General features: G+C 37.7%; 1 protein-coding gene across 1 annotated transcript in view; it reads right to left on the reverse strand.

Moving 5' to 3' along the window:
• The window catches only part of LOC109838105 (plant intracellular Ras-group-related LRR protein 4-like), a 7417-nt gene continuing 2179 nt past the window's right edge, over positions 10641–15878 (reverse strand). Inside the window, 1 exon segment of the mRNA XM_020406595.1 lies at positions 10641–11209. Within this exon segment, the coding sequence (XP_020262184.1) occupies positions 11066–11209 (144 nt within the window). The 3' untranslated portion in view covers positions 10641–11065.

Genomic DNA, 15878 nt, shown 5'->3' on the forward strand with positions numbered 1-15878 from the left:
CCGTAATGAGGACATTAGATGAGAAGATCTTTAAATCGGTCAAAATACTTCCAAAAAGGTTCTCCCGGGAAATTTTAAAATTCATGATGCTATTTCTTAGCTTCACCATTTTACGGATCGGGAAAATTTTCTTAAGAAAAACGATGATAAATTCCTCCCAAGTTGTGATGGAATTTATGGGTAAGCTGTATAACTATTTTTTTTCTTTGTCTTTGAGGGCAAAAGGAATAAATCTGAGTTCGATTGCATCTTCAGTTAATTCTCTCATTTAAATCATCATACATACTTTCTCAAATTCCAAGATAAAAATATATGCATCTTCAGTTTTATTCCCTAGAAATTTTGGAAGCATGTTGATATAGTACGGTTGAAGCTCAAAGTTAGTTCCATTTGTCTCGGGGAGCCTAATGCAAGAGGGGATTGCATTCCTAATGGGATAGCACATATCTTGGAGAACGGGTGGATTAGGATACATCATTTCTATGATTGGTTCAAAGCGAATTAATCGATGTGTATTATCCCTAATCCACGTTTGCATACACCCAAAACAATTTTTTTTAAGGAGAAAAAAATTTAGTTTTTTTTATGAGAAGAAAAAGGAAAATCCTAACTAAAACAAATCAAAAGCAATCACTTTTTAATCACTCTAACTCTAGGGTTTAGCCTAACTTAACTAGACTTGCTCCTAACCAAAAACTCCTAAAGTGAAAAGATTAAAGTTTTACCCGGGTAGTCAGCCAGGTAAGGATAGTACTAGAGGGTGATGAGAGATCAATTAAGTACATCATTCCTTACAGAGCGTTTTACACAACCCCTAAACCTTGTCTTAGACACCAACTAATCCAAAAAAACTTAAACCGGTTCACTTAAGGATTCTTTGTTACTTATTGAGCTCGAATCCTTAGGGCTAGCGTCTAATGAGTTTTATTAGGCTTGGGTTGTGTAGTGAGGAATTAGTAATTTTTGGACTAAGGAAAGGGTGATGAAATCCCTCACCTTATCTTGATTATGAGGTTTTGCCCTTAAAAATATTTTTAAGTATGTGCCAAATCAAGATGCTCAAATTACTTTGGTGAATTCCTACTAACTATATACAATGCAACCCTATGGATTAAAAGCAACTAAAAAGGATGGTAAAAATAGTTTTTTTTTAATTAGGGTTAACAATCAAACAAATGAGAAGGGGGAAATTTGTCTGAATTTATTATCTTGTTAGTAAATGTCAAAATGGAGGGTGGATTTCATTATGATCGACAAAAATAAAATCTTTTTTTTATAAGTCCTAATTGTCTCTAATTGTGAAAAAGTAGCTAAAGGGTGAAATTGAAAATTCTAGAAAGAAGAGTTACCCAAAAGCAAATCTTCAAATTCTAGATTTCCAATCCGCGATCTTCAAACTCCAAGCAGTTCCTTCACAAAAAACACACAAGTTAAAGAACCAAATTAAATAAAATCCGACTTAAGCACCCTCCCCGGCAACGACGTCAAAAACTTGATGCGACATAAATATATACCAAAAAGTTGCAAGTACACAACTAATCAAGTTATGGTATAAAAAGTTATCGATCCCACGAGGAAGGTGTTTTGTAGGAGAAAATTAAATTCGATCCTTATGTTATGTGCGTGACAATTAGGAGTGATGAATGAATGTGATTATGGAGAGATAGAGAGAGTGAAAGTGATAGTGTGTAAATCGGCACAAAATATAAGTGAGAGTGGATGTGATAAAGAATGAATAATTTTTACAAGAAAAGATGAATAAAATCAAGAATCACAAAGGAGAATTAAGAATAAAAAGAAAATTCAAGAAATTAAAGATGGCGGATTCAATTAAAGATATAGGTAATCTAGAATTGAATCCACTTCTTAGAAAATGATGATTTCCTAGAGGGTTCTAGCCTAAAGGCGAATAAAAAAAACTAAACCCGAGAGGGTTCTAGCTTCAAGGTGAATAGTGCAAGAAAATAAAATCTAAACTACAAAATAAATTACAAAGACTAAGCTATAAAATAAATTATAAGAATTAAATACGAGAAAATAAATACATGAAATAAATCTAATCCATAAGCATGAAATAAATCTAAGGCAAGAGGGTTCTAGCCTCTTGGCTATTTAAACAATAAAATCTAACTACAAGCATGGGAATAAATCTAAATTAATAAGCAATAAAAGAGAAAATAAGAAAAACAAACCTTCAAATTAATCTTCATCTTCATCTTCATCTTCATCATCCAACAAAGAGAAGAAAAGAAAATTTTAAAGTGGTAAAAAAATTCTTTTATTAATTATAACAAAAAGTTACAAGTTTGGAATGTCTTCTCAATTAAGAGTAATCCTCCTCTCCAAATGGAGATACAAAATTTTTCACACCCTTAACCCCTTACTCTCTACCCATATTTATAGTAAACAACAATGAATGAGAGCCCTTGGATGAAGACTTAAGCCCTAATGAATCATTTTTAGCCTTTGAGCTTTTGAGCTTGGATTTTTGGGCCTTTTGCTTGTTGATTTTCCATTGGGCTTCTTGATTTTCCTTTGAGCTTTGCTTCATTTCTTCATGATTCATGCTTCATTGTTTTGATTCTGGGCTTTTGCTTTAAGAGCTTCTGGCTTGATTTTTGGATTGTTCACAATGCGTACAAGAGGTAAGGCTTTGCTTCATGAGCTTTGGTGTTTTGGGCTTCATTAATTCATGGCTTGATTCTTTTGCTTTGGTCTTTTGGATAAATTAGCAATTTAATTTTCCAATGGGCTTCTTGATTTCTCTTTTGCTTCATTTCTTTATTAAATCAAGGGCTTTTTATGAGAGATGAGATTTTTTTTGGAATTTATTCTTCATTAACCTGTAATTAAAGATAAAAATAATTATCAGTGGTATATTTATTCATTAAAAATAGATAATAAGGGTATAAAATTATAATAAAATATGATTATCAGTGACGAACCTTCTCTTTAATGTCGAGCTTCGCTGCGTGGTGAACCTCGTCTTTTGATGTTGAGCCTCGCTGCGTGGCGAACCTCATCTTTTGATGTTGAGCCTCGCTACATGGTGAACCTCGTAAGCGAAGCTGTCAGGCGAGCTTCAATCAGTTGAGATGAGCTAAGTTGTCAGGCAAACTTAGCATTGCAGGCGAACTTCAATGTTCAGGCGAAGTCCAGTCTTGTAGGCGGACTTTAGAACATGTTGCGAAGAACGGGTCATAACTTTCAAACCGTAAGTCAAAATTGGACGAATTATATATGAAAATCGACTATCTCGACGAGACGGAGATGACCAAACCCACCCCAAAGGATTTAGTTTGCTCTTGTCTCCATGTTTGTTTCACCAAATTCCTTACGGTTTGAGACATATTAGCATTTTTGTGTCAGATTTTAACTTCTTTGCTAGGAATTAAGGCAATTTTTATTGCCTACAATTACGAGTCATATGAAAAGAATAGTCATAGTAAAAAATTTATAGATCATTCAATACCAGATACTTGTGTAGTTGATGAGTCAGCAAGGCCAGACAGTGATGTAGAAGTGGTATGCTGAAGAGCATTGTCGACATGAAAGGCGGTGCATGTTTTCTCCCTTCTATTGAAAGCAACTCGCCACGAGTCCACTCGACTACTTGAAAGACACATTGCAAAGTCGACTTGAAACGTGTTACTTCTTGGCGAAGCTAAAGGACTGTTTTCATCTTGAGCCTCTGACAACGTGTCAACATCGTATTTAATGCTTGGCATGTGACATCATGACTCTAGTCCAGATAGTCTTCATGACTCATCGGATCACGTAGGCTCTGCCATGTCATCAGTCTCTTCCTATTTAATGCTGAAGCGACCTTCCCTCCACTTGCTAGCTGACACATGTAAAGCAAGTGCCGACGTGGCCGCCAGCCCATACTTCACCACCGCCTCTCTGCTCTCGGCCAATGTGACCAATTTACCCTTACATCCTAAGTATATATACAGGTACTATTTTATCTTACAAAATGTTGGAATCTTGATTTTCAAATCTAAGCCTTAAGCAATCACATGCACAAGAACTCTTAGTTCTTATTGACCTCACTCAAGTTCATCATCTAACTTGATCGTCGGAGGTACAACGGAGGAGCCAAACCCCACCCTTTTACGAATTTTTACTTGTGCAGATTTTTCAGATACCCTAATTCAAGAACTAGACATAAAGTCAGAGAAGAAAGCGGTCCCTTCATCAATGCTCAACAAATTCGTCCAAACACGGACATAATTGACTGTGTGATCACTAGGACATCAACAAGCATCAAGTTGACGGTGAAGATTTTTAATAGCTTGATTAGTAGTGTTAGAAGTGGTAGATGGTATAGCATTGACCATTAATCCTGGTGCACGAGAGGGTTGAGACTGAGGGTTCGTCGACCATGATCGGTATTTGATAAATGTAATTCAGGATGAAGCTTGAAGCATTTCTCAATTCGATGTCCCTCCTTCCTGCAATATGTGCAAAAGAGATTAGATCGAGCCTGCTGAGAAATACGATTCATAATAGGAGCAGTGACTGGTACAAACAGAATAGTCTCGAGTGAAGAGGCAGAATCATCTGTTGTCAAATTGAGACGTGCAGTCTGCTGCTGTGTCTTATAAGCAGTGAGAGTTCCCATAACCGAGGCCAAAGTCGGAAATTGAGGCCGATGAATTAGTTGGTCACCATAGTTGAATATTCAGGAAGGGACTGAAATAGTTGATGCACCTCGCACCGTTCAAACTAGGCTAGCCAGTCTTTGTATGTGAAATCATGTCTAGGAAGCATGGAGCGTAATTTTGTCCAATAGGCTTGCATTTGACCAAGAGACTGCAGAGAAGAACTACCTTTGCGTTGTATAGCAACGCATTGCAGAAGATATGTCTCCCATGCACCGGAGCACTCTGTGAAGCGCTCAGTGAGACGACTCCACATGGCTCGAACAGAGAGAAGCGAGCCAATCTCGACAGTGATACCAGAGCCAGTACAACGAGTGAGATAATCAATGACACAAAATTCCTGCAACTACCAGTCTGAACTCTCCTTGACATAGAGAGCACGTGCGGTTTAAAGATCAGTATCACCATTGCCAGATGTAACAGTGCTGATAGACGGTAAAACCGGTCCCGAACTAGTGAGATGATCAAGCAGACCAATACCATGCAACGCATTTGTGACAATGGTGGACCACCCCGCCCAATCACTTTGATCATTGAGGGGCTGGAGTGGTTTAGGGATCTTTTCTGAAGGAGTCATATTAACAACAATGTTGTGCAGGGAAGGCCTACTTAAGTGTAACACAAAGGTGGAAGACCCACAACTAAGTGACAATACAAGGGAGGCCCACCCACGACGAATCAACGCCGATGTTGAGATGTCGAGACGTCGAGATGGATTAAAACGACGATGTTGGTACTGACTGTGAAACAGCGATGCCATTTGTTTGAAGCCAAGAGACGGCTAAAAAAGAAGCCGAGAGACGACTAAAACAGTAGCTGAGAGGTGGCTAAAAAAAAGAAGCCGAGAGACGGCTTGAAACGGCAATGCAGTTATTGAATGTGAAACGGCGATGTCGTTCGTGTGAGGCCGAGAGACGGCTTTCACGGAGGCCGCGATGTGGCAAGCATGGGGCGACAACGAAGAGGCCGCAATGTGGCGAGGCCAAAATTTGGCAAATAATTTAACCTTGCTCTGATACCATGATAAGAGAGAGAGAGAGAGAGAGAGAGAGAGAGAGAGAGTCTTTGGATAAATTTCCCTTAGTTAAAGTATTGAATACGTACACCTATATGGGTGAGATGTCCTCTCATAACCAATGTGAGACTAAACCTAATTTCAATAGTTTTCTAATTCTTCCGCCTCCTCGCGTACTTCTCTCTCTTCTCCCCCATTTTCTTTATGCATATCCTGTATCTTTTTCCTCTTATTAATTAATAGCGTTCTTGGGCACCTGGCCCGGTTACTCAAAAAGAAAAAAGAAAATAAAAGAAAATGCTTACGCACACAAAACTCCACAAACTTTGCCTTGATCATATAGAGAAAACTAACCGTTTCAATCCTTTCGAGATTAATCAATCTATTTATAAGATGTACATGAACTGTCATACTTATCAGAAAGCCTTCAAACAATTATAGAAACACAATGTCATGTAACAAAAAAAAAAGTACAGTGCAAATTTCTATAACAGAAGCTTTAAATCCTACTACAAAATGACATGCTTCTCTTCTGTTTTCTTTTGCTAGCCAATTCCTAGTGCAAAGCCATGAAATGAGAACCATAATAAAACCCCATGTCAACAGATGACAGTACTAATGGCAAAGACATACATAACTGAGACAATTAGCCTATACGTTAATAATAGCGATAAAAACAGGTAAAGTTGATGACAGAACATCCAACCACAAAGACAAATTAAGCTAGCTAATTAACTTGAAAGTTGAAACTAATTCTCCATCTTGTGATCAGGGTTTTAGCTGGAGGAAGAACTCACTGTTCACAGATTCATCACTGTTGTAACCTGGAATTTCCATCTGAATCTCCTCAGCTTCTTTATCCGGCAGCCTCATAATATTTTTACCTTTCCCAGAAACATCACCCTCTTTAGTAATTTCTTCCTTGGTCTTTTTCGCAATGAGAGACATATTAGGCCTCTTTGACAAATCGAAAAAAGGGTAAGTCTCCTTGGCAATTCTCGCCCTCTTTGCTTCCCTCTCAGTTGCCTCCAACTTATCTTGCGCTTTCCTCGCCTTGCTATGTGAACTCATGTGCCCTCCATAGGCTTGAGCAGTAGGGAACTCCACGCGACATGTGGCGCATCGGTAAACACGGCTTGGCTCCTTGATTAATGAAGGATACCGAGGGTTCCAACTAACATCAAAATCAAAGTAATTTGGGCTAGTATTAGCTAAGTAAGGAGCAGAATGCCCATATCCAACATTGTACATTGCTTGGTTTCCTAAGGTGAGGTTGGTTGACAATGCAATAGGACGAAAACTGGGCTCCATTTGAAGATTGTACATGTATCTGTTGTTATTGCCAGAGAGGCTTGGTGACTCAAAGAGAATTAATGGTGTGTTCGAGGAGTTTGAAGTGATGGGTATCTGGTTTCTAGTCGAAAATTGATTACAAAGTGATTGATGATTCCCCATGAGAAGTTGATGATAGGTAGGATTGAAGGTTTGTGGCAATGTATTTTGAGATGATGGTATGGAGTTTTCCATAGGCGGCGAGAGTATTGTTGAAGGGGTGGCAATGAAGGGATCAAGGGTGAAAGAAAAATTCGACGCACCAGTTTGGCCTCGAATGTAATTTTCTTCCATGGGTATTGATAAGAAGAAGAGGGAGTAGACAAATGGGGATGTCTGTTCAGGGGGATGTAATGTTGGTTTTTATAAGCTCCTCAGCGAATAAGGTTAAGGAAGGAAATAAATTTTTCTGACATGAGTTTTTGAACTCTTCTGGCACCAAGGAGGAAAAAGACTAGCTCAGTGACTACTCCCCATGCATTTCTTGCTGGCTCTTCGTTGAATTCATATGATTCAACCTCACATTCTTTTGCCTCTGCTGTTGTAATGATGAACATAATTAATTCCTTGTTATAGGCTTTGTCTCGGGTAATCCTCCTCGTCTTTTAGACCGTTGGTTTAAATTGCATGTCGAATACAGCTTTGTAGACAGTATTTTGTACATGATTAATTTTCATTGTCTGAATGAAACATTAAGGTTTTTTTTTTTTGTGTTTTAGGTTCATATATAACCGCTGAATCGAAGATAGAAATGGAAACATATTTTATTTCTATTTCTTACAATAACATTCATACTTCTTTTTCACAATGATAAAAGAAAGAAGAATCATAAGTTTGAGGTGTGACTCAGTTTTGTTTTCGAGTCACAGAGTGCGTAGGGAGGTTGTATTGTACTGCATTTGGTAAATGAGAAACATAATCCTTACCAAAAAACAAAGAACCATAACGGCTAATTTTGAGCCTTCAGTTCCCTAATCTGAATTTTTCTTGTTTTGTTCATGAATGATTCTTCTGATGCGACGACAGAACATGGACCAAACTTAAGGGACTGTTAGTACAATAATCCTCATCAAATACACGCAACGGTCATAATATTGGCACAACGAATATTGACAAATACTTTGCATTTGAAGCGAGTAAAAAAGGCATGTTTGTTAGTGTGACGAACAGAATGCGTATTACCATCTTGGCCTCAAATTTTCTGGGTAAAGCATATGGCGACCTCTTCTGTCTTTCTACATACATCACAACAAATTGTAAATTCTACGTGTTTGAAGCAACACTGTGAAGGAAATTGTTTTGAGTACTGAACGTAAGATAAATTAGCACCTAAAGCATGCAGTTTTTTGTTCAATGCTCATGGGGAGATTTATTTTCAAATTATTTTCCAGGCTGTGTTTTGTGTTCAATGTTCGTAATCCATCGGGGTAAATTCCCATCTTTTTCTCAGTAAGAACAATTGGCATTCTTCCTTTTGGAAAGTGAATCTAGTAATTACTTTCTATTGTTTGTTATTTATTAAAATTAATTTTTCCATTGTTCTTTGAATCTGAAGATGGTATATATAGTTGCCAGTCTTTGCATATATTGGAGAAGATTAACATGTTTCCGCTTTTGATGGAATCCAAGCTGCTAGTGTTCAAACACCAGCAAAGAAATGTGTTCTAGATATACAAGGTGCGTTTCAAGTCTGAAGATGAGTTAAGAAATTGCTACAAACTTATAAATATAACATTATTGTATTTGGAGAATAACTAAGGTTAAAGCAATCTTTATGTAAATAATTCTTCCTTGTCGAGTATATCTTTGTTTTTCCATCATTATTATTGTGAGTGAAATGCTTAGCATTTAACTTGCTCGAATTTTTGGAACTGGTTTTAGTCTTAACAAAATATATAGATACTTCAAGGTACAACATCTTGAATGAACAAATGTAGTTAAAGTTATTGTCCTTTCGCTAAGAAAATAAAGTCCCCTCCATCGTAAGTTACCCATGTTTCCATATCTAATGAAGTGAGTTGAGCATGTTTTCTTCAAATCATTAAATTTCTGCTAAATTATCACCTTAGAGAACTAAATTTATTTTAAACATGAGTGTAGAACACCAATAGATAGATATCGAAGCTTCCACCAAAGTTAGAATGCATTGATTGTGCCTGAGATTCTTAAGGATGAAAGAGCACATTTCTGAAGGATTGATGAGTAGTATATATGTTACTTCTATAAAGAAGTATTGTATGCTTCCAGGAAAATTTAGTCCAATTGCCGCAAATATAGGTCTGTCACAGACTGTACCATTTGCCTTATTTCGAGGGGTGAGGAAAGTTACAAGAAAGTTACAAGAATATTGTCAAGTTCTGAAAACCAGTGCTTACATCCTATGGTTAGTATTTCATTAAAAGATTACTTACTCTTAACAAATTTTTTATGCAGCATGAGAATTTCTAGGACCAAAGTTTGCATGCTGTTTGAAAGGAGTACTGAAAATCATGAGTGTTCTTTTTTTAGTTGTCTGTTGTCTTCTTCAATCTATAACTTCGTTAATGGAGTGGGTAGGATTCAAAAGAATTAGTTGTAATTGGGTTCAAATTAAATTTGTATGATCTGATTTGAAGCAGGAAATTTTTTGTTCGTGATGCACAAGGATTTGTTTTGGCTACAACAGTTCTTTTGATCAGTTTTTCTTCTTTCTAACATCGGTTTCATATGAATCTCTGTTGCTTATTCTAATTGTATGTTGTTATATGTTCGTTCTGTCCGTTCTGTCGTGGTACACTTGCAGTTTTGTGTAGGAACTCTCAGAACTTCAGACTTTGTTGTGGTTGATTTTTATGACATTCGGCTTGTTATGTCATGGAATTATTACCCGCTTTTAATTTATCCAACAAGCGCACGACACCTGTATACTGGAGGTACAAAACTTTGACTCGCATCGGCATCACTCACACAGCGATATTATTTTTTCTTTAAATCAGCTTTAAATTCATGGCTGGTGGGAATTAAATTGAATCTGGGTTTGCTCTAAGGACATCTTAAATTCTCTGCCACTACACAAAACTCTGAAGTTGCAGCAAGGTTGACAGTTACAGTTTTATATTCTAACAAACATATTTAGTTTTTTTGGAACCAAGGCTTCGGCTGAATCAGCATATGGAGCTGGAACTTTGTTATCTTCAGTCTAAGCCCACAGTTCTTACCAATATCATCTATGTCACCAAGCATGTATTAGACAACTTCCAAATTTCAATGCTAAACCCCCAACAACCTTCAAAATGCCCCTTTATTTTGTTTTTTGGTTCTCATTTATGGGGTTTATCTCCAAAACTTATTGGGGGGATTTTCTGCATTCCAAAAGTTATTTGAAGTGTAATGCAATTTTGAAAGTCACTGAGGGTTTACTCCAAAACGCTGAAAGTTCTTGGGGTTTAGTGTAATTTATTCGTTTTGAAATGTCTGCGGTGTATATTATGTAGTTAGTGAATTGTTGATGCTTAATGCCTTGTGATAGTATATTTTGTAGACCCAAGCATTCCTGAGTATGGTGATGTACTGAATTGCTCACGGTGAATGAAAACATAAGCATATTGACCAAAAAGGAAAAGTAATAACTAGAGTTGACAAATTTCCTGTCAAAATGTTTCATTATTCAGTGAAAAAATCTAATGGTACAACTCATATAAGCTCAAGACGAGAAACACAAGTGAAACCAGTACTAATTTCAAAAAGAGGACTTTGTTCGCAAGGATAAGAACCACATTCTTGTTACCAGACAACCTAGAAGACAATCTAAAGAATGAAAGATAGAAAGTATCAATTTTAAGGATTTTCCGCAGAAAGAAAGCTGATGGTACAACTCATGTAAGCTCAATACGAGAAATACAGGTGAATCAAGCATTAATCACAAGAAGAGGATTTTGGGCGCAAAGATTAGAACCGCATTCTTGTAGACTTCATCATGAATCCAAAGAAAATAACTTTTGCAACATGGATCACTGTTTTACTAACCTCAAGTAGTAAATTTCCATTTGTAATGCTCTTGCTCAGGCTTCGACGATCACGTCACATAGTCCCAACCTTCATTCTTTCTTTTGTTAGGCCTCAAGAAAAAGCAATTTTGACACCAGGTTATCTTGTTCTTTGCAGATGCTAAATATACATCCCTTTTTGCAACAAGGTCAGCCATGTAGTCGACAACAGCCTGCAATAAAACGAATCGATTAGCCTGGAAATGTCTAAGGTTTTTCAAGGAACGTCAAAGGAAATTTGATCAACGTTTGGCTTCCAGAGCTTGTTTGATTAGAAGGAGAAAATTTAAAAGATATGTTATTTCAGACCATTGAAATTTTCTCATTACTTGACTATAATCAAAGATGATCATGGTTTCATTACCTTTCACATCACTTGGTACTCTACATGTTAATGTGGTGTATGAGATTTTTCGATAGCTCAAGTGTAGAAACGGCGAAAACAGGGTTGAAGTTCAGGAAATTTAACGAAGGAAACAGTTTGGAGGTTTCCCGGTCGACCGCAACCAAGGGTGTGGTCGACCGGAAACGTGCACGCTACAGGGTAGTTTCTGGATTTCTGGTCGATCTACCGCGAGGCTAGGTCCGGTCAACCGCGAGGCTAGGTCCGGTCGACCACGGACCCTGTAATGGATTTTTGGTTTCTGTCGTTCTCTCGACCGCGATGGTTTCGACGGTCGACCGCCAGTCGGGTTTGGGCCCGATTTTGGTTTCCTGTTATGATTGGGTTTGTGTTTTGATATATATTAAAACATGTTTTTAGGGTTTAGTAAGGTTAAAATTGGGTTATTTGGTGCACAGAAAAGAGAGTTTTCTGAGCAATTTGTTTAGGGTTTGTGTGAGAGATTTGAGAGCATTATTTGAGAGATTTTGAGTGATTTTATAATCTCTATTTATATTCTCTTCTCTATTAGTGAAAACTTATCCCCTTCTTGCCCCGTGGACGTAGGCAACTTGCCGAACCACGTAAAATTCGTTGTTTGTGTTCGTGCTGTTAATTTGTGTTTGTGTGACTTTCTCTCTCGGCGACTTTATGTTTCCTCGGACCCCAAATAGAGGCTTCAGAGCCCAACAAGTGATATCAGAGCACCAGGCTACGCTTGGGTTAGGTGGAGGAGTAGATCGCTTTGGAAACTCGTCTAGGGTTTCAATTGAAAACAAAGATGGGATTTTTACTATTGTGGATCTTGTCTTCCGTTTTGTGAGGATGAGATCTTTTGGAGGCTCTTGTTAGGGTTTCAATTGGAGGTAAAAATCTACCTTTCTTGCAGTTTGGATCTATTTTTTAGTTTGTTCCGTATTGGTTTGTTAGTGTTTTGAGGAAGATAGCTGAGAAAGAAGATGTTGAGAGTGGTACTTCTAGCGTGAAGACCGTTTAAAGTTTGAATATTCACTCTATAAAGATAGATGTGAAGAATTTTAATGGCATGAATAACTTTGGCTTGGAGATGTGAAGTTTTGGATGCGCTGAACGCGCAAAATTTGGAAGACACTTTGGAGTTGGACGGAAAACTGAACGACATTAAAGAAAAATGTTTGGAAGAAGATGAATCGGACGACGTGTGGCGTGATTAGGTCTTGTTTAACGCAGGATCTAAAATATGATGTGATCAATGAGACTTCTGCAAAGAAGATTTGGGAGATTCTTGAAGGCAAGTATTTGACGAAAAGTGTTGAGAACCGCTTGCATTTGAAAAGAAGACTTTATTGTTTCTAGTTGAAGAATGGAATCTCAATTAGTGATCACATGAACAACTACACGAAGCTTCTTACGGATTTGACGAATGTGGATGTCATGATCGAGGATGAAGACAAAGCATTGTTGTTAAGTTCCTTACCTGATGAGGAATATGAAACCTTTGTTTTTACCCTAATTAATGGAAAGACATCTCTTTCGTATAGTGAAGCTACCGCTGCTCTTGTGAATTATCAGCTAAGAAAGAAGGATAAGTAGTCTTCAAATGATACAATAGCAGTCTAGCAGATGCATTGATCATAAGAGGAAGAAATCCAAACCGAAAGAATAAGAAGTCACAATCTAGAGTAGAGCATCCTATAGTTGATAAAGATCAGTGCGCTTGGTGTAAAGAGACTGGTCATTGGAAAAAAAATTATCTAAAGCTCAGCGAATGGATGAAGAACAAGCAAAAGAGAAAGGGAAAACAACCATCATCAGAAGCAAACATTGTCGAATCGGATGGTAATATTTCTGACTCATTTGTTTTTTCACTTTCTATCAGTCCCACAGGTTGCTATTCGAAAGAAACCGAGTGGATATTAGATAGTAGTGCAACCTATCATGTGTGTCCTAAAAGAAAATGGTTTTTTAGTTTTGAGAAGCTCGATAGTGATGTGGTGTACATGGATGATAACCGTGCATGCCAAATCCTTGGAATAGGTAAAATTTGTATCAAGATGTATGATGGGATGGTTAGAGAGTTATATGGTGTGAGATATATTTCTTCTTTGAGAAAGAATCTGATCTCAATTGGAGCTTTAATTGCAGAGGGTCTAAAAGTTCGTATTGAGGACATGGTTCTCGAGATTGTGAAAGGCTCTCTAATTGTGATGAATGACGTCAGGAAGAATAATTTGTACTACTTGACTGGAAGTACGGTGACAGGTGAAGCGCTGGCAACTTCTATTGATTCGGCTAGACTGTGACGTTTGAGGCTGGAACATTCTAGTGTTAGTTCCTTGCAAGCTTCGGATATGCAAGAATTTGTGAGAGGTGCTTTGACCTGCAATTTGAAGTCATGTGAGCATAGTGATGTGAGCAAGAAGACCAATGTGAAGTTTGGCATTTCTATTCATCGAGCTAAGGGCACTCTAGATGATGTTCATGTGGACCTTTGGAGACCTTCTAAGGAGGCATCATTGGGAGGTAATAGATATTTGGTTTTCTTTGTTGATGACTGTTCTAGGCATGTTTGGGTAGCAATCAAGTCTCGTTTGAATGAAGTCCTAATAGTCAACAACTGGTGGAAGAAGTGTATAGAGATCAAAATAGACAGAAAGGACAGAGTACTTCGTTTTGATTTTAGTGGGAAGTACATGAGGGATCTATTTTTGCATTTGTTCCGAGCTCAAAACAGTTTGAGATACTTTACTGGAAAGAAAACATTGGGGCAACGAGATGAGGTGACAAATTTAATGAGTTGTTCCTTGCTGGAAAAGGATCAGTGTTAGGTGTCAAGCAGTAGTTTGAAGAAGAATTTTGATACTGAGGCTTTGACATATTCAAGCCATCTTATTCATAGGTTGTCATCTGCTGCGATTGGAGTATTTGGGTCTGTTAGAGCTACTTCAGATTTTGGTTTGCTTCGGATATTTAGGTTCTTAGCATATTATCACGTCGAGGATGTGAAAATTGCTCTGAGTACATATTTGGAATTCAGATGCATGTTTGGCTACATGTTATGGGACTTTGTTTTCAAGAAAATTGTTCTGAGCAGTAATGTCACGTTTGACTCCTAGCAGGTAGAGAGTATTGGTCAGATCAGAGATGTATCACAGCAGGTGAAGGGTAATGTTACTTCACGTCGGGTGGAGATTACTCCACGTTCTCCAGATCATTCTGTATCGTTTGGGATTCCATCGGAGGTGACATAGATTGGGATCATGTTGGTGTGAATACAGATGATGAGTTTGAAGATCAGGATTCGAGTGCAGCAGGTAAGATATGATCGTTGGCTCACCTCAGGTGGAGGTGTTTGGTAATTGTGTTTCTTCTACATATAGGGTTTGAGGGGTTAAGCTCCAAGACAAATTTGGTGTAGAGAGATGCAAGTTTGGAAGAAAGATTATCTTTTCACTTTGAGGCCATTAGGAGTGTTATCAGCTGCAGATTTGTTGGTGATGATCGTGAAGTTGGTGAAGAGTTGAAAATCCTTCTAGTTGATTGAGGGCCTTTGGATGCTATTTGGATGAACTATGTGAGGCTTGATTCATTAGACAAGAGGAAACGTAGGCAGTCATTTTGATGTAGCCAGTTTGATGAGTTCTGTCTGGTCGACCGCGATGATTTCAGCGGTCGACCACCAGTCTGGTTTGGGCCTGATTCTGGTTTCCTGTTCTGATTGGGTTTGTGTTTTGATATATTAAAACATGTTTTTTAGGGTTTAGTAAGGTTGAAAATGGGTTATTTGGTGCACAGAAAAGAGAGTTTTCTGAGTAATTTGTTTGGGATTTGTGTGAGAGATTTGAGAGCTTTGTTTGAGAGATTTTGAGTGATTTTGTAATCTCTATTTGTAATCTCTTCTCTATTAGTGAAAACTCATCACCTTCTTGCCCCTTAGACGTAGGCAACTTGCCGAACCACGTAAAATTCGTTGTTTGTATTCGTGCTGTTAATTTTGTGTTTGTGTGACCTCTCTAGGCGACTTCGTGTTTCCTCGGACCCCAAATAGAAGCTTTAGAGCCCAACAGCAAGGGCGTAGTATAATATTGAAAGTTGAGCAGGTTAATTTGATTATGAAGTTCAGGGAGGTTTTCTGCAATACCCGCCAAAGTTCGTGGGTACTTTTGTCAATCTACCCAAAACTCAAATGATAAAATTATTTCTGGCCATAGAACTTTGGGTCAATTGCAGGTACAGCCTTTTAGTATCGCACTTTGGAATTTATTATTCATGCAGTTTGAATTTGTACGTAGACACCCATTGTTGAAAACTCTTTTTACTCTTTTGCCCTCAAAAACATTTACTAATTTCACCTAGGGGGTAATATCTGTCAAATTTATACCCAGTGTAAAAAAAAGTCAAATAAATAAATAAATTTCACCCAGAGCGCGATACTAGTGGGGTCGATTTGTAATTGCTTACTAAACAATAACAAGATGAAA

Source organism: Asparagus officinalis, chromosome 1 (assembly GCF_001876935.1).
Source record: "Asparagus officinalis chromosome 1, Aspof.V1, whole genome shotgun sequence".
In the NCBI taxonomy this organism is placed as follows: domain Eukaryota; kingdom Viridiplantae; phylum Streptophyta; class Magnoliopsida; order Asparagales; family Asparagaceae; genus Asparagus; species Asparagus officinalis.